The sequence below is a fragment of the Coloeus monedula genome, assembly GCF_965178545.1.
Source record: "Coloeus monedula genome assembly, chromosome: 15".
In the NCBI taxonomy this organism is placed as follows: Eukaryota; Metazoa; Chordata; class Aves; order Passeriformes; family Corvidae; genus Coloeus; species Coloeus monedula.
Window position 1 is genome coordinate 6,617,480 of NC_138795.1, and position 23,341 is coordinate 6,640,820.

Sequence of the window (23,341 nt, forward strand, 5' to 3'; positions counted from 1 at the left end):
ACATTTGCAGTTACTGTGGAAAAAGCTGAGTTTCTCCAGTCAGGCGCTGCTACCCCCAGGCTGGGCACTGTGCCCCCCACACTTCCCCCCCTACCACTGGCCAACAAGTGGGGTTGCACATTTGCAGAGCCTTTATTTGGTGTTTCTATGGTGGGTGGCAAGGGGCTGGCCACCCCTGACCAGGAGAGCAGCACATCTGTGTGCCAGGACCACGGGCAGCCTGAATGCACTGAAGAGCTGCTCTGTGCTCGGCACGTTTGGGCCGGGCCCGCCCCAGCCAGGGGCTTTCGGGCCGAGCCTTCATGGAGATGTGGTTTCCTGCTCCAGGGACAGCCAGCCCCTGCATCCTCCCACTGCCTGGGATGGTGGAGCAGAGGGGGCAAGCTGGAGGCCAGGAGGTGTCACCACCAGGGGTCGAGGTGGGACACAGGGATATTGGAAGTATCCCACTGCCATCGCTGAGGTCTCTGCCACGAGGTTGCCCAGCCCAGCATCCTGACTGGGGGGTGCCAGAGGCGGGAGCAATGGAGAGGACAGTGCGTGATTCCTGCTGCTGGGGAACATTGGGGGAGGGAATGGAATGGGAAGCAGCTGAGGGGATGTTGGCCCTCATGCAAGGGCCCCAGGCTCTAATGGTCAGCCTGCTCCTGGTGCTGCACCCGCTGCCGCAGGTAGGCTATGATGTCATTCTTCACCACGGAGATGTTGGTGCGGTGGTACCAGCGCATGATCGGCACACCCTCGGGGCTCACCAGGAACTTCTCGAAGTTCCACTTGATGTCATGGTTCCGCAGAGGCTCCCAGAAGAGCTTGTTGGGGTTCCCAAACTCCTCCGCCACCGGGGGACAGGCGTTCTGCAAGGGGGAGCCAGTGCATCACTACCTTGCCCCTCCAAAAAGCAAGCTGGGTGTGTCCCCCTCATCTCCCCTTGCCATAGCACCCACCTTCAGGAAGGTGAAGATCTTCTGCTCATTGGCCCCGTTCACATCCCCTTTCTGGAACAGCTGGAAGTTGGGAACAAAGCCACCTCCTGGCCTGACGTGCCTACAAGGGCAGGGAACAGGATGTTGTGCAATGGACAGCTCTGGATGCTTGCACAGGGGTGGTGACAGGACCCCAAACCCCTTGTTTGGGGGCCACAGCCAGCAGCAGCTGCAGCCTGTGCTCCCACTGCCTGGCTGGGACCCCAGCAGAGCCGAGGTGATCAGGTGTCCCACAGCCCCCACCACAGTACTCACTTAAGCGCAGGGAGGATCTCTGAGTTCTGTCCGGGTTCCTGCTTCCCAAATTGGTTGGAGGGGAAGCCGAGGACCACGACCCCCTGGTTTCTTAGCTCATCTTGTAGTGCATTCAGTTCTGCATGCAAGGAGAGCCAGGGGTGGGTTAGCAGGGGACCGGGCACACCTCCACACCTGCACTTACCCCCTGGGACCCTCCCAGTCAGGCCGGGCCCTGGGGAGCAGGCGTTAACCCTTCCCCAGCTCCCCAAAGCAGAATGGACCTTGCAGACATGCCAAAGGCCGCACTCCTGGGCCCTGCCCTGACCCCGAGGTGCCTGTGCCCCGCAGGACCCTTACCAACATACTGCAGCGTCAGGCCTCAGTATGTGGCTACGTTGACAAAGAGCACTGTCTTCCCCCTGTACCTCTCAAAGGGGATGTACTCGTCCCCATCGAGGGTCAGGGCCCCGTAGCTGTAGATGGTGTCCTTCACCGAGTGGTAGCAGTCCACCTGTGGGGCGAGGAGCGTCCCGTGGGAGCGGGCTGGGGGCTGCCAGCCACCCCGCTCCCCATCCCTGCCACGGCCAGCAGAGCAATGGGGCCAGCCCTGCTGCTGGCTGCGGGGACGGCTGCCAGCGTTGTGTCCCCTGCCCTGAATGCCGCTGGCAGCAGCCAGGCTCCGGCATGCCAAGGTCGCGGTGGTGGGACAGGCTGACTGGGACACGCGGATGCACATGGCTCTGGCTGCACCTGGGGGAATGTTTACCGAGCAGGGAGCAGCAGGAAGGCGAGTGGCTGCAAAACAGCCGGAGCACAGGGGGAGGCCAGCACCAGAATCCCGAGGCTGTGGGCAAGTGAGCAGGACCCATCACCTCTCCCGGCACCCTTGGGGACAGGGGCAGCGCAGGGGGTTCCGGGTGGGATGGGGAGGGGGCCGGGAAGGGTCGGGCTGGAGCAGCCCCTGTGTGCGGGGCCGCAGCGGTTAACCCAGAGGAGCCCGTCTCCTGTCCCCACCAGGGTACCCAGGCTCAGCCAAGTGCCACCGAGGGGCTATTTTGGGAGCTGGCAAGAGGTGAAGTCACAGGGGCTGTGCTCGAGGAATGAAGGCTCCGTGGCACTGTGGGGCCCCGGTGGCTGGGGGGCTGACAGTTGCCCCTGCCCACTGGGCTGTGGGGACACGGTGCCTTCTGCACCTTCCAGACATGGGGGAATCCCCCGGACATTGCACGGAAAAAAATGCCCGTGCTCTGCTCCTGAGGAGGTCACTTGGGGGACACATGGCTCTGTCCCCAACCTCAGGACAGCGATTCTTGGCCCTTGGCAAGAACTAACTCAGCAAATCCCCCCGTGATCCAGTCACCGGGATTGTAGGGGGAAGGAGGGGGAGTCACGGGGCCACCGTGCCCCGCTCCTGCCCCGGGGAGTCCTGCAGAGAGCCTTGGAAACAGGCGCTTCCCCCGGGTGTCACACACCCCCTAAACCCCCCCTGAACGCCCCGTGGGGATGTCCCCCTCCTCTTACCTTCTCCCTCTCCTCACTTCGCCCCAGCTGGACGAGCCCAGCCAAGAAAAGGGGCAAAATCCAGTTGCTGCGGGAGCAGCCCCCCATGGCTGGGCGCGGGGTGCCGGCACCCCCCTGACAGCCCGGGGCGAGCGGCGGGGACGAGCGCCGCTGTCGCCTGCTGTCACCTCCGAGCCCGGCGGCCGAGAAATAGCTGCGGGGCTGCGAGGGGGGAGCCAATGGCCGGGGGGGGCCGGGCCGGGGCCGCGTTAACCGTGTGGGCTCTGGGACGGACACACGGACACACGGACACACGGACACACGGACCGACACCGCCCGGGGGTGGCACCACGGCCTGGCGGGGACCCGGGGCACCCACGGGCACACGGGGCAGCGGCATGTGCCAAGGGTTTGTGCAACGTGTTACCCGAGCCGGGATTAAACCCGCAAGGTGGGGGGAGAGGTATCGGGGGGAAGGGGGGAAAGAGGTGACGGGGAATGGAGAGGGGCCAGGGCGGGAGAGGGGACGGGGAGAGAGGTGCCCCATCCTGCACAGGCCACCCAGCCGGGGTGACATTTCCCCCCAAGTGGGGTGTTGGCACCCGAGAATCAGGGACCAAACTCCCCTTCGGGGAGGCCAGGCTGGGGTTCAGTGGGTGCCCCCAAATGGCTGCTCTGGCAGGGCTGGGGAAGGTTGATCCCGATTCTCTCCTTTGTGCCCGGTAAATGAAGGTGCTGCCAGAAGCAGCTCTGGAGGAGGATCCCTCCTGCCAGGGGCTGTTTTGGGGCTCGACGGCTGTGGCTCCACGATGACCCTGCTGGGGTCAAGGGCAGGGCACTGCTGTTTCTTAGCCCTTGGTGTCCCCAGGGGCAGGAGTTTCCAGGGTCCTGTTTGCTTAGCCAAGGAATGTGAACATTTACCCTGGGCTGTCTCCAAGGAAAATATCCGTGATGAGGTGTAAATTCACTGAAATCCCCCAACAAAATTATTCGATGGGAGAATTAACTGGCTGGAGGGGAGCTGGGGGAATTGTGGTTTTGGGGGGAAGCTGGCCTGGGGTGGAGGACAGGATGGGGTGGCAGTGGGTGAGCCCTGTGGGGACCATGGGCGCCAGCATGAGGTTTGGCTTTACTAGAAAGCAGGGTCAGCCCTGCCACCATGCTGTCACCAAGCCAGCTGCTAGAGATGCCACCAAGGAAGGGGAGTGTGACCATGGGTTAAGAGGAAGCTGGGAGCAATCTCCCAATCCATGTTCTTCACCAGAAGGAACACCATGTCCTGGGAAAGGCTGATGTTTGAGGCTCCAGCTGCAGCCTCAGCTGGCGTGGGAGGGCTGGGAGTTGGGTACATCCCCCAGGCACACAGAGAACCCGTGGAGCAGGGGAGCTGGGGGTCTCTCTGTCACTGGCAGCATTTCCCAAAGCTTTAAACCTGCACTGCTACTGGAGAAATGGCTTGGCACTGCCCTGCCTGGTCCCCAGGCAATGGGGGGTGTTCCCCCAGCTCCAGGCAAACCCCCAGGATGCTCGGCCACTGCCTGGGGACTGCACAGAGCCCATCACAACATGCCAAGAACCAGGCTAGCTAGCAACAGGGGTGCTGTGGGTGGAGCGAGGTGGCTCCTTGCCAAAACATGTAGGAGCCAATACCCAGGGTTTGACCCTCCCCACCTACTTCCCAGGCTCTAGGGAGATTTGGGCCCATGGGGCTGCAGCTCCTGGCCTGCAAACTGCTTGCACGTCTCTGCATGCTGCAGCCAACAGGGACCAGTGTGTGCCCAGCGCTGTGCTCACGCTTCTGACCCTGACCAGGGCTTGAGCCACCTCCTGCAACAGAGCTGGGACAGACCTGGGAAGCTGCTCAGGGCTGTGCTCCCTGTGGCACAGTGTGGTTGTGTCCCTTCCACGTGTCCCTGATCCCTGCCATGAGCAGTGGAAGTCTGACTTACTCCTGAACTCAGTGTTCCTAAAACCAAAATAAAAATAAGGGACCTGTTCATCCAAGTCCCCTCTCCTTGGGTCCCAGTGCCAAATCAGCCTTGGTGGAGGTTGGGAATGGGGGAGGAGTTAATGAGACACAGCCGATGGACTCCCTCTCTACCACTGAGCTTGCATGGCACTCTGGTGTGTCACCCAGTGTCCCCACCGTGCCATGCCATGCCATGCCATGCCATGCCATGCCATGCCATGCCATGCCATGCTGGAGGCTGCATGGGAGAGCTAAGAGGGCCAGGGGCTCCACCGAGACTGCTCTACCCTGCAGGATCAGGGTCCCCCACCCCAAAAGGCAGCCGTGCTGGGCGGGCTGACCCTCGCACGAACCTTCCTGCTCGGTTGTTTTTCCACCGGAGGCGGGCAGGAGCCAGCTCCGCCTGCTGCAGATGTTTGGCAGGAGTCCGGGGCGGGAGGCCAGGCGCTTCCAGCCCCCCAGCCGCCATGCTACCACTGCCACCAGCCTCCCTGGCTGTCCCCTGAGCTGTGTGCTGGGGCTGCAGAGACCTTGTGCCAGGCTGCAGGGCCACAGCTGAGCACCGGGAATGTGAAAGCAGCGGTGGGGACCATGTGGCGCTGCCGGCTGGGCTTGTCCCAGAGCTGACCGAGGAGTATTTTCATGCAGAGGGACAGGGATGGTGCCAGCAGCGTGGCAGGACAGTGGCAGGGAGCTCAGGCAGCAGCAGGCAGCACTGCCCTGGCTAGCAGCTGTGCAGCTTCCCTCTGGCAGCCTGGCCCGGCATCAATCCCAGGGCAACCTTTGAACCTTTGTTCTAAGTGTGCAACGGGAAGCAAAAGCAAAACAAGCTCTGCCAGGCGAGAGGCCCCGGCTCTTCGAGCACCAGGCTTCTCCAGGCTGCCAGCCCTCGCTGCTCTGCCCCAGCCTGGGTGCTCCCAGACACTGCCCTGGCTCAGCAGCAGCCTCCCTGCTGGGCATGGGGCTCAGCTTTGGAATGAGGGTCCTCCTTCCTGAGTGCTCCCAGCAGCAGCCCCCAGGCTATGTGCTCTGCCCCCTCCAGCACTGCCATCCCTTCCTTTCCCAGGGGAAGATTTGCTCCCTGTAGAAATGGCCCTGGCCCATTGTCTCCCCTTCCCCCTGCAAAGGGAGGCTGCCCAGAGGCAAGGTGAGAGCCAGCATTCTACATCCTGTTCTCCCATCTGGGGCTGCCCCATCTGCCTCCCCCAGCAGCAGCCCCCACAGGCCAGCAGCCAGCTCCTGCCACACGCCAGCACCTCCAGGGAAGCATCCCAGTGGATGCTGAATCACTTCAGTGCCCGCATCACCCTGCCTGCTACAGCGTCACCCGACCAGGACCTGCTTCTCAACAGAAAGGCATTTTTCCTTGGCAAAACTCCATGCAAACACTGCATCCAAGCTCCAGCACTGTTCAGGCACTGAAGCTAGAGCCACAGGGGGATTTGGTTATCTTCCTCCATCCTGGAGGAGGAATTTCCAACTTGACAGTGTTGAAAATTCAGCTTAAATCCATTCTCTGCCATCTTAATGCTTTAAGAAATGTCCTGGCTTCTCCCTGCTTTACCCCTTTCTGCCATTTAGCTCCACGTTTGTTGTTGTTACAAGCAAACCTGTCTTTCCAAGGCCTTTCCTGGAAATGTTTGCCATGGGTTTGAAACTTCACAGAAAATTCATACCAAGAAATCTCTCACTTCCCTTTGCTGCTCTTGACAAGGAGAATGTGGAGGTGGGAACAGCCATCATGTATGGTTGCATGGATGGGGGAGAGGTGTTCCATGCTTTTCCTCGTGTTTTGCTCCAAACCAGGCTTCCCAAACCACTCCAGTGTTTTGGCTTCTTCCCTATTCCTCTCACATCAAAGCTGCTCAGCTCCTATTCCTGGTGCTGCTGGCCATCCTCAGTGTCCCCAGGGAAGCAATGCTGGGGTGGAGCATGGGGGAGAACAGAGCCAGGGCTGCTCCCACCCTGCACATCTGTGATGTCCTTCAGCTGCCGTGCCAGCAAGGGAGGGAGAGAGGAAGAAAAACAGGAAAATAGCTCTGGTTACTTGCCTCAAACTCTGCAACTTGAGAGGGGAAGAGAGAGTTGACAGCACAAAACAGAAATATGTATTTTGGCTGGGCAAGGAAAAGTGTCTGCTCCCTCCCAGCACAACCACAGCCCGTGGCTCCAGTGCAGGCATTTCTGCTCCTCAGAGTCTGCATCCCTGTGCTAGGCTCCCTGCCTAAGCTGGGAGGTGTTTGCCCAAGGTGCTGCTTCCCTGTGAACCCCCTGCCCCTCTGGCCCCACCACCCAATGCAAACCCAAATCTGGCTGTTGTGGATCAAGCCACACAGGGATGGGACACGGTTTCCAACACTGCAGGGCTGGTTGCTCTTTTCAGCACAGAAAATAGGATTTAAACAATTCCCACCAGCATCACCGTAGTGTTTCACCACATCCTTGCCTGATTCATCCTGTTAACTCTGTGACCTTTCTTGCTGTGAGTCACCAAGACGCCGCAGTTTCAGCCCCAGGGCTCCTGCCACACTGACCCGGCACGAGGCTGGCAATGACAGTCACCCCAGTGGCAGAAAAACAGCCACAACCACTGTCAGAAAGTCCTGAGGGATCCTTCCCACCCACCGTGTCCAGACTGAGGTTTGCCCTCCTGGAGCATGGGGCTGGGCTGGCAGTGAGCTTCCCGCAGGGCTGCGGCCGCCGGGCTCCAAGGCCGGACAGAGCCCCAGGGACCTTGAGGCAAGGCAGAGCAGGAGGTCAGAGCAGGGAGGGTTTCTGGAGAGCCCACAAAGTATCCCAGGTCCTGCAGAGCCAGACACCACCACCCGTAGTGTGGACAGAGCTGCACGACACACTCACATGAAGGACAAAGTCCATTTATTTCATAACAAAGGGCAATGCAAGAGCTTACATGGTCCCTTGCCACTGGCTGGGCACGAACCCGCTCCTCCCACTTTACCTGCCCAGGTGAGGCATGCACAGACTCCCCAGCAGGGCTGGTGTGCTGGGAAAACAGTGGGGGCTCTCACTATCAGGAGTGGGGAGTGCAGCCAGCGTGCAGACAGGAGGGCTGGCAGGAACTGCACACACTCCTCTGCCCCACAAGACCCAGAGGAACCAAGAGCCACGCAGGATTTTCCTACAATTTCTGCAGATAATGGATAGAGGAGAAGCCCATACCAGCTGCACATCTGCTGTGCAGCCAGCACGGGCTCTGTCACTGATGCTTTTAGCCAAGTGCTAAATGCACAAGCAGAAGCCACATCCATCTTGCTTTGACTCTTTTTTCCCCAACCACCTTGACAACTGGGACTCCAAAGAAGAAATAATTTTGCCAGGCATTTCCACTCCTTGCTGCTTGCCTGGGAGGAGATGGTGTCACCAGTGAAGGCGAGACCAGCCTGCCTCCCTCGTGGGAGCGAGTTGTTTCCAGCTGGACACGTCTGCAAAGTCACACCTCTCCCCACTGCTGCCCATGCTGTCGTTTCCCCCACAGTCCCCGTAAGCTCAGTGGGCAAAACGAGCAGTGGGTTCACCCAGCAAGAGCCAGGTACAGAAGCAGGTCTGTGTGCTGGCCCACCCCAGCTCCTGCCCAGGCTCCAGCTCTCAGGGTGCCCCGTCGATGGCCCTGGCACAGGGTCCCATGACCGTAGCCCCCAGCCCAGCAAGCTGGCCGTCCCCCACTGCGCGTGCCTCACACGATGCCGTTGCGTGTGGGGTGTGTTCGTACTCGATAGATGATGACGGCAGTGGCTGGGCACAGCAGCAGCGCTGTCATGATGAGGATGGTGGCCAGGATGATCAAGACGATGACCCAGATATCCAGGATGTGCTTGGGGAGGTCGGTAGGACCTGTGAGGTTAGGGAGGTCCATCCTGCAAGGGAGAGGCAGAGGGTTGGTGGGGCAGCCCCCTCCATCCCTCCCATAGCCAGACTCTCCCCCCCCACTCTCTCCACAGACACCCCTGTGGCCAGGTCCAGCTTCGACCCTGGGCTCCTTCGAGAGCCTTTGGTAAAGGCTCCTTCAATGAGCCCCAGGATTTATAGCATGCCTTGAAGGCACTGGATAAAAGCCATGGGGAAAACTTCCCTGTTAATTGCTACTGTTTGTTAGAGGAACTATTAAACGAAATCCACAACCGGGCGTCCTGCTGGTCACTCACCGGTGTGTCATCACATGGGGAAACGGTGGGGTCAGGTCAGCCAGGAGACCCCCTCGCTTCTGGGGAGCATCGTGTGTGTGTCCCCCCGACCCGTACCTCGTGCTGAGTCACGGAGTTATCCATCAGCTGTAGGGGACGGAGGGGCCGGACAGCGGGGACCCCCCTCCACGGGGACCGCGGCCGTGCCCCTGTCCTGCCCCGGCACCGCGGGAGTGGGGGACACGATGCGGGAGAGGCGGCAGCTGCCCGTGCCCTGCCCGTGCCCTGCCTGTCCTACCTGCCTTGCCCGTGCCCTTCCCGTCCTACCTGCCCGCATCCCCTTACCTGCGGCGCTTCCAGGCTCCGGCTCCGGCTCCGGCTCCGGCTCCGGCTCCGGCTCCGGCTCCGGCTCCGGCGAGAAGCGACGGCAGCGGCGGATGCCGACAGGAGAGAAAGACTCCCGCCGGGCGAAAAAGACTCCGCCTGGCCCCGCCCGGCCCGGCCCGGCCCGCAGGGGACGGCAGGGGAGGAGAAGAAGGGGAAGGGGATAGAAGGAAGGGGAAGGAAGGAAAGGCAAGGCACGGCAGGACGTTTTTTCCCACACCAGGGTAAAGTAAGAACACACTCCGGCTCATCCCGCCCAGAATGGGGCTCCACGGGGGGAGTTCCATCTGGAGCTGAACCCGAAGGTCTCGGGGACCATGGGGACATTTCACTTCATAGCCCTTAACAAAAGGTCCCCCCTGCCCCGTCCCCCTCCTGCTCCAGCAGTGCTCACAGGCACCCACTTGCCCCCGAGGCCCAGGGCAAGACCCAGAGCCTCCATAACCGCCCGCAGCGAGGTGCCCGCGCTGCCCAGGGACCCGGGCACGGTGATTTACAGGGACACGGGCAGAGAGCATCGCCAGGGAGGGAGGGGACAGACCTCAGCCCGCCGGCTGGGAACGGCGCTTCTGCTGCCCAGTGGAATATTCCACTTCATTGGTGATGCTGAGTGGCAAAACCAAGGTGAGATGCTCCGATTTTCCTTCTGGGACACAAACTCAGTGTCACAGTGGGAGCCACACACTGCACCTTTCAATCCTGCTTTTTCCCTGGGAAACCTGCTGGATTTCTGGTGGTGGAAAGCCCGACCACATGCTCTCAAGACACCCCTGTCCTCCAGGCACCCCCTGCACAGGCAGCCTCCTCCCTGCCTTCCCAGCAGTGCTCCCTTCCAGCTGCTGCAGTCGGATAAAAAGTATGTGGGGTTTTTATCGCAAGCAGCGACAGATCCTCATGGACAGGGGTTTCCTGTGGAGCTGCAAGCAGCAGGCAGAGGGCAGGGACTGACTCCAGGCACTGTGTGGGGATGGATCCTGGGGTGAGGATGGGGGATCCACGCCACAGGCCAGGCCGGCACTGGTGCTTTGGTTGGGGTATCCAGCAGCAAATTGGGGGTGCTTTGCTGATGCCAGCTCTGCCCTCTGCGCACACAGCACAGCATCCACAGACCTCATGCTTTCCTGCTGATCCCATGGCATGGGAACGTTTGTTCTTGTCAGGATCCTGTTTTAGCAGACATGAGACTGAAGAGAAACCACCTTTGGGGTGTGAGAAGATCACCCACTCTGCTCTGCTCTGGTGAGACACACTGGAGCACTGTGTCCAGCTCCGGGCCCCCAGTGTAAGGAGGACACAGAGCTGCTGCAGTGACTCCAGAGGAGGCCATGGAGATGCTTCAAGCGCTGAGCCCCTCTGCTCTGGAGCCAGGCTGGGAGTTCACCTGGAGAAGGCAAGGCTCTGGGGAGACCTCAGAGCCCCTTTCACAGCCTACAGGGGCTCCAAGAGAGCTGGAGAGGGACTTTGGACAAAAGGCTTGGAGTGACAGAACAAAAGGAGTAGCTTCCCACTGCCAGAGGGCAGGAATAGATATGATATTGGGAAGAAAGCCTCGGTGAGGGCGGTGAGGCATGGCGCAGAGCAGCGGTGCCTGCCCCAGCCCCGGCGATGCTCGGCCCCTGTCCGTGCCCGGCCCGGGGCGGGACTGACGCTCCCTCCGGGCCCCTCCCTTGCCCCGCGGGGTCACGTGATCAGCTCGACGCGGTGACGTCAGACGGCGGCGCGGTGACGTCGGGCGGTAGCGGCGCGGCGGAGCCCGCCCGCTCCCAACATGGCGTCTCTGCTGCAATCGGAGCGGGTGCTGTACCTGGTGCGCGGCGAGAAGGAGCTGCGGGCGCCGCTGCCGCAGCTGTACTTCTGCCGCTACTGCAGCGAGCTCCGCTCGCTCGAGTGCGTCTCGCACGAGGTAACGGCGGCCCGGCCGCGCCGCACCCGCGCACCGGGCGGGACTGGGCGGCACCGGGCGGGACGATGCTCTTTCTGCGCGCACCGATTGGGTCGCTCTCCTGCCGCTCACTCTCGTTGTGATCTGCTATTGGCTGTTGGCGCCGCTGGGGGGTGGGCGCAGCGCTGCATGGAGCGCGGCGATAGGCTGCGGGTGACGGGTGGGGCGGTACTTCGCTTTGGATTGGCTGTGCGCGCCTGTCTGTCGGTGGAGCTCGGGCTGTGATTGGCTGAGGCGAGCGCACGGGGCGGCTTCCCCTCATGGGGGATGTGCCCCCCTGAACGGCCCCGGCCGGGGGAGCGGGGACCCCCCCAAACCTCGGTAGGGCCCGACCGTGGCCGCGGGGACTCCTCACCCCTCGGCGGGTCCCGGCCGGTTGGGTCAAGACACCGCCTCCCACACCCATCCCCATCGGGCCCGGCCGTTGAGGGGCAAGGACACCCCCCTCCCCCCCAGGCACACACCCTCGTTATGCGCTGCGATTTGTGCTGTGGAGGGGTTTCGGCTTGGTAAATTGTCATAATAAAATCGTTGAAACCGATTTTGTGGAAGCCTGGTTGAGTTAAGAAATTGTGATAGGTTTGGAAAGCCTTGAAAGAATGACTGTGCAGCCCGAATCTCAGAAGAGGCTTCTTAAAGGAAATGTTAAGGCCTCTGAAGAGTGGATTTGTGACCTGGCTGCATCCGTCCTGAATTCACTGTGGTGTGAGCACTGTAGTCATTGTCCATACCTAGTAGTCAGTTTGCATTCCTTTTCAAGAAGGGGCCCCCAGTCTTGCTGCTGTTGTTTTAACTGAAAAAATTTGTTGCGATAGCAGAGAGATACAAAGCGTTTCCTGAAGTGTGTCTATATCTGACCAGTGTAGCTGCAAGGACAAAATAAACTTAGGTATAAATAGAGAATAAAATGTTAAAACCTCTTGCTCAAGCTGAAAAATGAGATTCTGGTAGCTGCTAAAGGTCAACACCCAGCTGATCTTTTCCCATTTACAAGACAGAGTAGTTTAATCCATTCTGACTTAAGAAACCTTATAATTTATATTATTAAAGATCAAAATCTGGCTGAGATGGGCTAAGGTTCTGCATACCAAAAAATCCATCAAGCCTTCCCTGGCTTTACCCTGCTGTTGCCAGACATGAATCCTTGTTGGATCGTGTGGCTGTTTGGGCTGTCTGGACAAAGGTGTGCCAGATAACATGTGTGATGTGACTGTGTCTTCTTCAGGTGGACTCTCACTACTGCCCCAGCTGCCTGGAAAACATGCCTTCAGCTGAAGCCAAGCTGAAAAAGAACAGGTGAAGTTGCTTTGTCTTTTTTATTTCATCAAGGCTCCCTATTTAAAACAGTCCTTTCCCACTTCTGTCTGAAACTCTTCAAAAATTGGACAGTTGCTTGCTATGTTTCAGTCTGTTTCGGGGTATAAGCGTCTTTCCATGAGGTGTCATGTGCTGTTCACTTTTGGGGATTTTTGATGATCTGGTCTCATAATACAAAGGTTTTTTAGTATCACGTTATGTTTCTCACTGCTGCTGCTCTTATGCTGACTCTGAATCCCTCACGTTCCTGTGATGGCTCTGCTGCCCTTTTTCCCCAGTGCTGTTGCCCAAGAGTTAAAGATCTGTTGGTTTAAGGCTGTTGTGTTTGTCGGGCGCATTTCTCTCATCCTGGGACCCTTCTCAGAGCCCTGCCTTGTTGTTTGCAGGTGTGCCAACTGCTTTGACTGCCCCTGCTGCATGCACACCCTTTCCACACGGGCCACGAGCATCCCTGCGCCGCTGCCCGATGACCCGGCCAAGACCACCATGAAGAAAGCCTATTACCTGGCCTGTGGCTTCTGCCGCTGGACTTCCCGGGACGTTGGCATGGCAGACAAGTCTGTCGGTAAGGGACAGTCCAAGACAGAAAACTGAGTTACAGCACGAGCCCAGTTTGTGTTTTGAAGGTAACAGATAATCCACCTAGTTCCTGACTGTACTGTAGACTTGATGTCTGTCTAGGATTGGAGTTGTAGTTGGAAATTCACAGGAAATCTCTTTGTTGCTGAAAACTCCTCTGAAGAGCTGAGCTGAGTTAGTGGAATATGTGACCCACTTCCATGCCTGTATTGCATGACTAGTGAGAAGACTGTCAAACTGTTTTAGTCAGTGCACTCTCCCCATAGCTGAGATCTTGTTTGTGTGCTTTCACGGTCTTTGAAGCTGCTCAGACTGACAGCATAAATATCTAATTTATCTTCCATAACTTCTGTTCATTTAGACTTACTCCAGAGTTGCTAGTCAGTGTTTGAACTTGGCTTTTCTCTTCACAAGAGCACTAGAACAAAGCTTTCATCTATTTTTTTGGTATTTGAGATGTACAGAAAATACCTGTCAGGCTCCCAAAGTGGGGTTGAGTAGGCCAAACAGATCCTCTGACTTCCAGTGTTGATGTGACTGAAAATGGAGCCGAGGATGCAGAGACAGCAGCAGCCAGTAATGAGACACACATAACCTGCTGCTGAAGTGACTCCTGGGTGCTGTCCTGAGTATGTCTCAAACAGCATTTGTTTAAAAACACAACGTAAAAGCTGTCAGAGCTCCGTCAGCCCAAACCTGCCTGTGCAAAGCTTTCAGAGATGTTTATTTGCACAGACAGGAACTTTGAACAATTACAATGGCAGGCGTAGCAAAATTAGGGCATGTCATATTTTATAAATAACACGAGATAGTTGAGTGTTGGGTGTGATTTTTGTGTGGAATCTGGAAGCCTCCTGTGGACTTTGCTTTTTCTCTTCTCTTGTGCAGCGAGTGGTGGCTGGCAGGAGCCGGAGAATCCTCACACACAGAGGGTGAGTGAACAGGAAGGCTGTACTTGGGCTGAACTACATCAGCCAGAAAGAACTGTTAGAGTGTCAGGCCCTCCCAATCACTTTTTCTTCATCTATATAATTCTTCAGATACCAGTTCCAGTTCCTAATCTGCACTTTGACTGAATTCAATGGAGGGAAGGCCTCTTAGAGGCTCCCCTGAGGATATCGCAGTATAAAATCTCCTTTTGAGAAGAAGCTCAGTTGAAACCATCCTATCTAATGGTGCTGTTAAAACACCACTGGTGAATGTGCTGCGTATGTATGTGAAAAAAAGCTGTTTTCCAATCAAGAGTGTGTCTAGGATCTGGAAAACACAACTGCACCTTTAACACCCTTCCCTGTTACCCGTTAGGGCTCCACTCTAAACGTGACCAGCCTTGGGGAGGAGGGGCGAAGATGCTAAAGATGCTGTTTGCTCTGCCAATCCAAATTGCTCAGTTTTGGCCACATGACATTACTCTGTGCAGTCATGGCAAATTCGTGAACAAAGTCTCAGTTGCTGAATTGCTAAGTGAGTGAGAATTGGGCACTGCCCTCCAACACACATTATTCCCAAGGGAGAATCAGTTATTTATCCACAGTGTGGGTTAAGACATGTGAAGACACACAGGCTTCTTTAAGCACATCCTGCAGAATACAGCTGGTACTAGGAACAGAGTGACACAAGTAGCAGGAACCCCAGCTAGTTCACAAGCACATGCTGCAGCTGAGGTGACATTGCTCCCTGTTCCTTTTCCTCCCTCCAGATTAACAAACTGGTTGAGTACTACCAGCAGCTAGCTCAGAAGGAGAAGATCGAGCGGGACAGGAAGAAGCTGGTGCGCCGCCGCAACTACGTTCCCTTGGCCTTCTCGGTGAGCTGGTTGTGCCATCCTCTCAGAGCAGGAAAAGTGATCCACAACAGCCTCAGCCTGGAAAATCAGATAGTTGGTAGCACAGTAGGGCTGCCCAGCTTTGGCTAATTGAGGACAGCATGAAGAAAATGAGGCTTTCTTTAGGGGTGAATAGTTTTACACTCACTACTGTGTATTACATTGCCACTCTCTCTGACAGTCCTCCCCAACAGTGCCAGAAGGGTTTACACTTGCCATGCCAAGGAATATGTTCTGCAGCAGTGAAGTGCAGTGCAACTGCAGACACAGTGCCAGTGGCAGCTCTTTCTCAGGACAGTCATCCCACAGCTCAGTGACAGATAGATCAGCATTGTATGGCACTTCTCTGCATGAAATCTCTACTGAAATTAACCTTAAGACTTGGTTGTGGCTTGAATGACTTCTTTATTGTACCTGGCAGGTAAATGCTCACTTTGTTTAGCTGGGTGACTGCATATGCTTGCTACTTCAATGAACTGTGCTTGCTCTGTGCCCTTGCTTGTGTCTTATGGCTGCATTTTTTGTCTCCGTTGCTACCTGCTGCTATTTTGGGGGCTCTCCACAGCAACACACTATACATGTAGTGGTAAGTCTTTTCACAGTTTCTGCTGGTGTTAAAGCTCTCATGGTACCAACTGAAGGGGAGTAACAGATCCTACACCCTGCCTCAGGGCCTCTGGCTTAGGTGTGCCTAGAACAAACACAGGTGAAGCCTAACTCTTCAGAGGGTAACACTGGTTACAAAAAATATTTTATGTCGGTTTAGAAACAGGGCAATGTCTTTGAGTAAGTATTATACACTTAAAAAGCAGTCCTTCACCAAGCCTGGCCGAGACACAGCTACCTGCTTGGCCAAGGCAAGTGCCACTAACGTTAATCATCTCATCCTTGAAAAATCACCAGAGTAGGCTGATGCTCAGATTTCTCATTTGCTGAGAATTCAGGTTTTCAGCCCTGCCCAGAAGGAAGATGTCTGCCTCCAAGCACCCTGGGTACAGCTCAGCTCTAGAAAGCTGAGGAGTAGCTCAGCTATTCCTGGTGAGAGAGACTTGTAGGTAACGAGGCTTGTAGGAGATTGAACCTTCCAGCTGCTTCAAGTAGTGCTGCAGAGCCTTTCAGATGGATGCACAACCACATCAACCCACTTTTTTTGGCAGCTGAGCTCTCATTCTACACTACTTGACATGGAGCTGCTCGGAAGAGAATATCCAGGGAAAAAGTGTCAGTAGTGCAGGCTGGTGATTTGAGGAAGGAGCAAAAAGCTTTATAAGCAGTAGCCACACACATCTGTCATTCCCCATCTGCAGCGCAGTGGGAATTGTTTGTTCCTTGCTAACAGTTGAAGCAGAAAAATGTATCTTAGGAAGCGTTGAATACCTTTTCCTTTTTGCTTTCCTTTGCTTGTACCCCCATGCTTGTCATGCAGCTCAAAAGATGAGTTTGCAGCAGGTCTTTTTGTCCTGTCAGGAAGCAGACCTGAGGGTGACAGTTCCTTTTTTCCTTGTAGGACAAATACGGCCTTGGAACAAGGCTTCAGCGCCAGAGGCCCGGAGCTCCCATCAGTGCCCTCGCTGGACTCTCGTGAGTCTCAGGGTTGGGGTTACCTTTGGGGGGAGGATTGGAGGTGTAGGCAAGAGAGCAGTAAAGCAACTTTAGAAAGATGATAGACAATTAGCAGATAGCAGTGAGAGGAGATTCCTCCTTTCAAGTGCTGGAGCGATGTCAGATCCTTGTGCATCCCTCTGCAGCAGCTCTGGATGTTCTGCTTTCTCCCAAGGGGGACAAGTGACTGCTCACACCATTGTTGCAATTATTGTTGTGCAATCTCAGCTCTCGCTGCCTTCTGTGCTACAATGCAGTTACTGCTGTTGCTGTCAGAGTGCACGTGCCCTATTTCATGACTGAGTTGGCCCTTATTTTGCTTTAGCCTGAAAGAAGGAGAAGACCAGAAGGAGATCAAGATTGAGCCAGCTGATGCAGTGGAAGAAGTGGAGCCTCTTCCTGAGGATTACTACACAAGACCAATCAATCTGACAGAAGGTAAAACCTTAATATTCTGTCACTTTTTGGCCTTACTTTTTCTAACAGGGGCATTGCCTACAAGCTTGTGAAGTTCCTAATGATCCAAGTTTCTGGTCATTTTTATGCTGGGATTGAAACACTGGGAAATACGTGACTTTTTAAATAGTAACTTTGAATGCAGCCTCAGCTTCATGTAGTACACGGAAAGCTCAGATCCAGAAGGCCTGAAGGGTTATTTAATTTTCTTGCTGGCCTTAATTTCTGTGTGTGTGAAGCATCAACTTTTGGATGGAGAAAAAAGCTGATGTCCTATATCAAATAACAGCAAGAAATAAGGAAATAGCAGCTGCTGGGGAGCTGGAACCAAAACTGGGCTGGTGAGTAACAATTGCGCACTGCTTTGACATCAGCTTGGAACAGCCTGTGTACACTTGCCAGTTCTTTAGCTGACTCATGGTTTAATCCACAAATACTGTAAATTGATCAGTCAGACTTGGAGTGAACAGGATAAACCAGCAGGTACAGGAGCTATGGTGGGCTTCCAGCTGAGGTGGCTCCAAGTAGAACGGATGTTGTTGGTAGTTCTGCAGGCCTACAAAGTCTGCCAGTATCAATGAATTCATGGGAGGTTTATGGAAAGGGGTAGGTCCTCTTGGTCTCCTTTTCTCATGAGACTGTTGGCATTGTGAGTTTGATGCTGGTGAAGAAGACAACTTTTCTGGTTCCCCACAGTGAGGGAAAGGCTGCCAGGTGACTCACTGCCTCTTAGGCACTGGAACAGTGAGGAGCCTGCATTCTGAGAGAAACCCATGGGAGGTTTTGGCCGCTGGGAGTTTCTTGCTTTGGGAACTGTTTTCTCTCATTCTTCGTGTGAGTCTGAGTTATGCAAACCTTGCTAAGAAGCTGTGTATTGTACTCATGCAGCACCCAGCTGTGAGGGTAACAAAGCTGTGAAACTCATTTGCTGTGGTGAGGGAAAGAACTATGTTCTAGATGATTACAAAACTCTTGTTTCCATCCCAGCTCAGCTTTGAAGAGAGATGTGGGTCCCTTGTTTCTCCTGGGCTCTCATGTTACTGTGCCCAGTCAGGGCAGTCCTTTATTCAGCTTTTGCCTTCCTATTCATTGCTAGAAATGTGATAGTTGCCAATGGCTTCTGAATTACGTGGTGCAGGTAAAATTAGGTGTCTTAGAGATGGTGGCAGATCTCCACACAGTTTGAGGTGCATGTGTAGAATCCAGCTCGAGTTTCAGTTCTTGAGACATTTCTTTGTCTTGCTTTCTGCTCTGCTCCCAGTGACGACTCTGCGCCAGCGCCTGCTGCAGCCTGACTTCCAGCCCATCTGTGCTTCCCAGCTCTACCCACGCCACAAGCACCTCCTGATCAAACGCTCGCTGCGCTGCCGGGTAGGGAATTCAGTCCAGAAAAGTGCCTTTTCCAGGCTCACAGAACTTGGGTGCTGGGAAATGGGCTGTGTGTTTCTCTTTTAAAAGAAACAGCTCAATGCTTCTGGTTGTTGAAAGTTCTCAGCCAAGTTAGTGGTAACAGCACTAAGGGGGTGAGGGAGGCTGTCACATCTCTGGTGTGATGACAGTTGTGAAAGGGAGACAACACTGTCAAAGATGCATAAGGATACAAAGCTGGCTTGTGCAAGTGCCCTCTCTAGCCAAGGAATCAGAGAAAGCTGCCAGTACAGTCGAAATAAAAAAAATAGTTTGCTGTTACTCAAGAAAAAAGTCAACAAACAAAATATTAGGGAGTGGCAGTACAGAATACTGAAGATGTCACTAGAGTGGAGGCAGAAAGAGGGTATTTCAGAGAAGCAAAGCAGAGATCTGGGAAGTGAAGACAGACAGGAGTTAAATCCAAGTTCTACTGTTGGCTTTCTACATGGCCTTCACTACATGATTTGTTTTCTCAGTCATACAAAGGTATTTATTTATCTAGTTCCTAAAGTAACAGAGCAATATTCTTGTAAGTATTTAAGATGCAGAATGCTTTGCAAAAGCAGAATATTTTCTCAGAAATAAGTAATGTCAGACTGATCCTCTATTTGAAGAGTAGCCTATGAGGAGAGATCAGGACTTCTAGCTGCTTCATTTTTTTAATGCATTCTGGAGCATAGATCAGAGGGCTTACAGGTATTTGTGCTGCAATCAGTATCCAGGTGTTTTCAAGAATGGTTCCAAGTCTTGTGTTTCTGAGGTTGCACAGCTAGTGCTGGGTATGACGTTTTTGGAGTATCAATAGCTGAACACAGTGATGGTTGCATGCACCCCAGGTGGTCTCTGTATGTGCTGTGCTAGGGGCTGTAGTGTCACGGCTGGTGACACAGCGCTTGTGGCTACGATTCTTCAGTGTGTGACTGCACACTGTCTTTTGGAGCTGACTTAAATACCGTTCTCTCTAGAAATGTGAACATAACCTGAGCAAACCGGAATTCAATCCAACGTCTATCAAATTCAAGATCCAGCTGGTTGCTGTGTAAGTAAGAAACGGGGACTGGGGACATCAACTCCCTGTTCATGCTTAGTTAATGCCTTCTATTTTAATTTCCTTTGACTCTTGCTGTGACCTCTTGGTAGGATTGTGTCATCCCTTGCGATGGTGTAATCACCTTTTTAAATATATTTAGCTTATCTGTAATAGGTTTGCTTGCTGATCTACTAAATATTTCAGCAGTTTGACAAAAACACTGCACGCTGTGCCAGCCCCAGACTGTAGCCGGGGTTTGTAGGATTGGGGTTATCCAGCAAAAGGACACTTCATTTTTCCTTTTCAGAAAGTTCTAATAGCTCTCTTACCTCCCTTTGCTTCAGGAGGTGTGTTACATACAGCAGCACAGTGCCTCACAGTCATTTGCTCTGTTATTTTGTAGTAACTACATCCCTGAAGTGAGAATCATGTCTATTCCCAACCTGCGCTACATGAAGGTCAGTAGCTTTCCCAGAAATGTCTTAGGCTGAGACATAGCCAGGAGCTGTGAATGTGGGATCCTTTTGGAAGATGACATGGTGTGAGGATTGTTCCCTGAGGGCTCCACTGACTCCGTTTAGTGGGTGCAGGGTTCAAGGGAGTGGCCAGGGTAACACTGCATGTACTTGTCACTGCAGCAGTAGATTGCTGTGCCATGTGACATCTGGCATCACGAGCACTTGCCGATATCTGAAGAATAAAAGGTGTGGAATTGAGATCTCAGCTAGACTCCCAAAATACATATTTCTTATATTATGAAAGAGTTTTGCATGGCATTGGTGCCTTTTTTACTGGGGTGGGGGGGGGGTGGTTGCTATCCATCCATTGAGAGGATGTGATGCAATTTTTGAAGGTGTTGATCAGTCAGAGAAGATGGAGGTGCTTACAGTAACAATGAGTTCTAGCACAATTGCTTTGTGAACTGTGATTCCTGAATCTCCCCAGGAGAGCCAAGTCCTTCTGACTCTGACTAATCCTGTGGAGAGCATCACACATGTCACATTGCTGGAGTGTGAGGAGGGAGACCCTGATAACATCAACAGCACTGCCAAGGTATTGATTGTACCCTCCTGCTGTGTAATCCCAAGCCCCTTCCAGGGTTTACCACTCCCATTTGTCCTTCACAGGCCACACTTTTTATGTCCTTCAACCCCTGCCAGCTGTGCTGCGTTTCCCTCCTTGGAGCTTAAATGACTGTCACCAATGCAAACAGCTGCTCATTAAGTATTTTGAAATTGTGTCTGTTCATGGGTATCCAAAACTCAAGGGAGAAATTTATTATTTCACTGGCAGGGTGGTAATCAGGTGGTCCTGGAGCAGAGAAAAGCTGAGGATGAATCACTTTTCTGTTAAACTGTAGTAAAGCAGACCTCAGAAGAGGAGAGCCCTCTCTGCTGGCAGTGTAGCTGGTGATCAGTGCTGAAAGGCTTCTTTCACTCCATGCTCTGTTTCAGGTGGCAGTTCCTCCCAAGGAGCTTATTCTGGCTGGCAAAGATGCTGCAGCAGAATATGATGAGCTGGCAGAGCCTCAAGACTTCCAGGATGACCCTGAGTGAGTGTCCTGTGGGGATCCTCTCCCTTAAAAACTTGGTTCTTTGAGTAACTCACTCTCCTCCTGTCTGTCTTCAGTGTGGTTTGGGTTCCTCTGAGAGCATTGTTCCACTTGGAACAATGCTTTGAGAGCTTGGCTGACCCAATGTTCCTCTGTGTTCTGCCTTGCAGTGTTATTGCCTTCAGAAAAGCCAATAAGGTGGGAGTTTTCATCAAGGTCACCCCACAGAAAGAAGAGGGCGAAGTGACCGTGAGTTTCAAGATGAAGCATGAGTTCAAAAACCTCACGGCTCCCATCCGGCCCAACGAGGAAGGTGACCACACCTCGGAGGTGATCTGGCTCACCCATCACGTGGAGCTCAGCCTTGGCCCCGTGCTCCCGTAGCGGCTCCCAGCGCTTGCTCCCGGCGGCTGGATGGACTGGCACCCTGAGAAAGCACCTGGTGAAAGGTTCTGCCAGAGCTCCTTTGTGATGCGTGGGTGTGCCACGGCAGCCCAGCCACCAGGAGGGGGCTGAGGCTGCCGTGGTTTGGGCTGGTTTGTTCTCTCCCCTTGTCGTAGTGCCCACTAACCACCACTCCGCTTCCCCTCACTGCCACAGGCTAGAGTAACTTGCAGCACGAGTTAGAGCACAGAGAAAGATCTCCTTTTCTCCAAGTTTGCACTGAATTTGGCTTTATCAACAGATAATTAGGGCTGAATTTGGATTTATCAGCAGAAAAGAACCCGTACTGGTTTTTTTCTCCATGTCAGCCCACAAACCTGATGTTTCATACCCAATAATGAACAACTTCTCTTTCACACAGAGCTGTGCCCTTCCCAGACAAACATTTTAAGGAGTGTCCCTGCCTTCTGCATTCTGGCAAGTTACTGCCAGCAGCACGATCTTTTCTTTTGGTTTTCTGCTTCCTCATAGGATACCTCAACTGTGGGGGCTGGGCCGTAGAGCCCTACCCCTCTGGCATATGTTAGCTTGCTTAGCCGAGGTGGCAGATGTGTTTTCACAAAGGAGTTGATCAGTTTGCCTTTAAACATAGTGTACTGTAGTGTTCATGGATCTGACTGGCAGCCGAGCCTGCCATCAGCCCGCTGTGTCTCAGCTGGATGTTGGCAGCAGGATGTGCTGCAAGCTGGCAATTCAGGTTCTGCTGCAGCTCTTGACTGAGGCAGGAATGCTCCGGAGAGGCTCTCTGGCAGTCTTCAGCTCAATAAATGTTGTGTTGCTAGGGATTGTAGTGATGAGAGTATGAAACCTGGAGAGTTAGTATTAGTTGTGGTAATCATAAAGCTACAGCGGTGACTTGGGTTCATAATCTTTGTTTTTCCAGTTGGGGTGGGTGGGAGGGAGGTGTAAAGGTGGAAACTCATTATATGTTAACTACACACACTGTACCAGAAGGTCATTTACCCGGGGTGTAATTTGGCTGCAGTCCAAGCTAAAATGGGTGATTAAGAGCTGTGTATCCAGGAGACTGAATTACCAGTAAGTGCATGGCTAGTGCAGGCAGGTGAGATGGCTCTTCCTGCAGAGCATTCCCACTTGAGACGTTGACCTTTGTTAAACATTTCTGAGGGACTTTGATGTGCTGCTGTGCTGGGAAAGGCTTGAATACCAGCCAGCCACAGCAGTGTCACTCGAGATGCTTGTGCCATGGCTCTGCCAGCCTGGATCTGTGAATTCTCTGCATGGAGGGGCAGGGTGTGGCTGCCTGCTCTCTGGGGGGTGATGCAGCACCCCAGAACATCTCCCTTAGTGCAAGAAACCTGCCGTGGTGTGCTGGAGGGGCTCCCACCTCACAGCCCCGACCCTGCAGCAGGTCTCAAAGCGGCGAGGCATCACGTTTACAACTCTGTGTAGGTGACACACAGATGTACAGCATGAGATTGAGACTTGTAGTTAGTAGTTAATGTGTAGTGCTAGTGCCTGCTGCAGCTTTCCCTGTCCGGATAACAAAGCACTTCACCTCTGGCCACAACTTTTCCTGTTCAGTAGCCAAAACAGCTGCTGCACTTGCAACACAACCACAGAAAGACCTTCCCGGACCCAAGCCTTGAGGTGTGCCTGGGACTGCAGTTTGCTGCAGGCCAATGTGACCTGCACCCTTCTCACTAGAAACAAAAGGTTGTGGCGTTCTGAGCGCTCTGATGAGCTCGGCGAGCTGTTTTTCCCCCTCCCTGTAGGTGCTGTAGGCAATAGGAAAGGTAGTGGCGTCTCCCTGCCTCTGTCCCCGCTCCCTGACAGGTGCCTGTTGCCTTATGCTTGACGTCGTGTAGTGACCTTCAATAAAACACACGTGGCTCTCGGATTCTCTGCGCTGGCTCTTATTCGAAAACAATCATTATTCAAACAAAACAATCATTATTCAAACAAAACAAAAAGCGGACCTCCCCCGTCTTTTCGCAATGGTCTCGTC

General features: G+C 54.2%; 3 protein-coding genes across 3 annotated transcripts; 1 reads left to right on the plus strand and 2 right to left on the minus strand.

The window, feature by feature from the left end:
* Window positions 1–108: 108 nt before the first annotated feature.
* On the minus strand, window positions 109–2,929 carry GPX3 (glutathione peroxidase 3). Its single transcript, XM_082291496.1, has 5 exons — window positions 2,742–2,929; window positions 1,578–1,731; window positions 1,239–1,356; window positions 945–1,044; window positions 109–854 (listed from the first exon to the last, which is right to left on the minus strand). The coding sequence occupies exons 1-5, from the start codon at window positions 2,826–2,828 to the stop codon at window positions 630–632; spliced, it is 684 nt and encodes a 227-aa protein (XP_082147622.1). The 5' UTR covers window positions 2,829–2,929; the 3' UTR covers window positions 109–629.
* Window positions 2,930–7,626: 4,697 nt separating this feature from the next.
* Window positions 7,627–9,291, minus strand: SMIM3 (small integral membrane protein 3). Its single transcript, XM_082291309.1, has 2 exons — window positions 9,177–9,291; window positions 7,627–8,564 (listed from the first exon to the last, which is right to left on the minus strand). The coding sequence occupies exon 2, from the start codon at window positions 8,561–8,563 to the stop codon at window positions 8,384–8,386; it is 180 nt and encodes a 59-aa protein (XP_082147435.1). The 5' UTR covers window position 8,564; window positions 9,177–9,291; the 3' UTR covers window positions 7,627–8,383.
* Window positions 9,292–10,941: 1,650 nt separating this feature from the next.
* DCTN4 (dynactin subunit 4) lies at window positions 10,942–22,249 on the plus strand. The gene is made up of 13 exons (XM_082291324.1): window positions 10,942–11,118; window positions 12,383–12,453; window positions 12,861–13,039; window positions 13,942–13,985; window positions 14,753–14,860; window positions 16,386–16,459; window positions 16,806–16,918; window positions 18,198–18,307; window positions 19,312–19,385; window positions 19,780–19,834; window positions 20,322–20,429; window positions 20,831–20,928; window positions 21,099–22,249. The coding sequence occupies exons 1-13, from the start codon at window positions 10,984–10,986 to the stop codon at window positions 21,310–21,312; spliced, it is 1,383 nt and encodes a 460-aa protein (XP_082147450.1). The 5' UTR covers window positions 10,942–10,983; the 3' UTR covers window positions 21,313–22,249.
* Window positions 22,250–23,341: the final 1,092 nt, after the last annotated feature.

Bases quoted from the DNA above. Each gene is read 5' to 3' on its own strand.
- SMIM3 (XM_082291309.1), bottom strand. From the start codon at position 8,563: ATGGACCTCCCTAACCTCACAGGTCCTACCGACCTCCCCAAGCACATC.
- DCTN4 (XM_082291324.1), top strand. From the start codon at position 10,984: ATGGCGTCTCTGCTGCAATCGGAGCGGGTGCTGTACCTGGTGCGCGGC. The intron at 11,119-12,382 runs GTAACGGCGGCC...TGTCTTCTTCAG, and splicing joins TCGAGTGCGTCTCGCACGAG to GTGGACTCTCACTACTGCCC. The intron at 13,986-14,752 runs GTGAGTGAACAG...TCCTCCCTCCAG, and splicing joins AGAATCCTCACACACAGAGG to ATTAACAAACTGGTTGAGTA.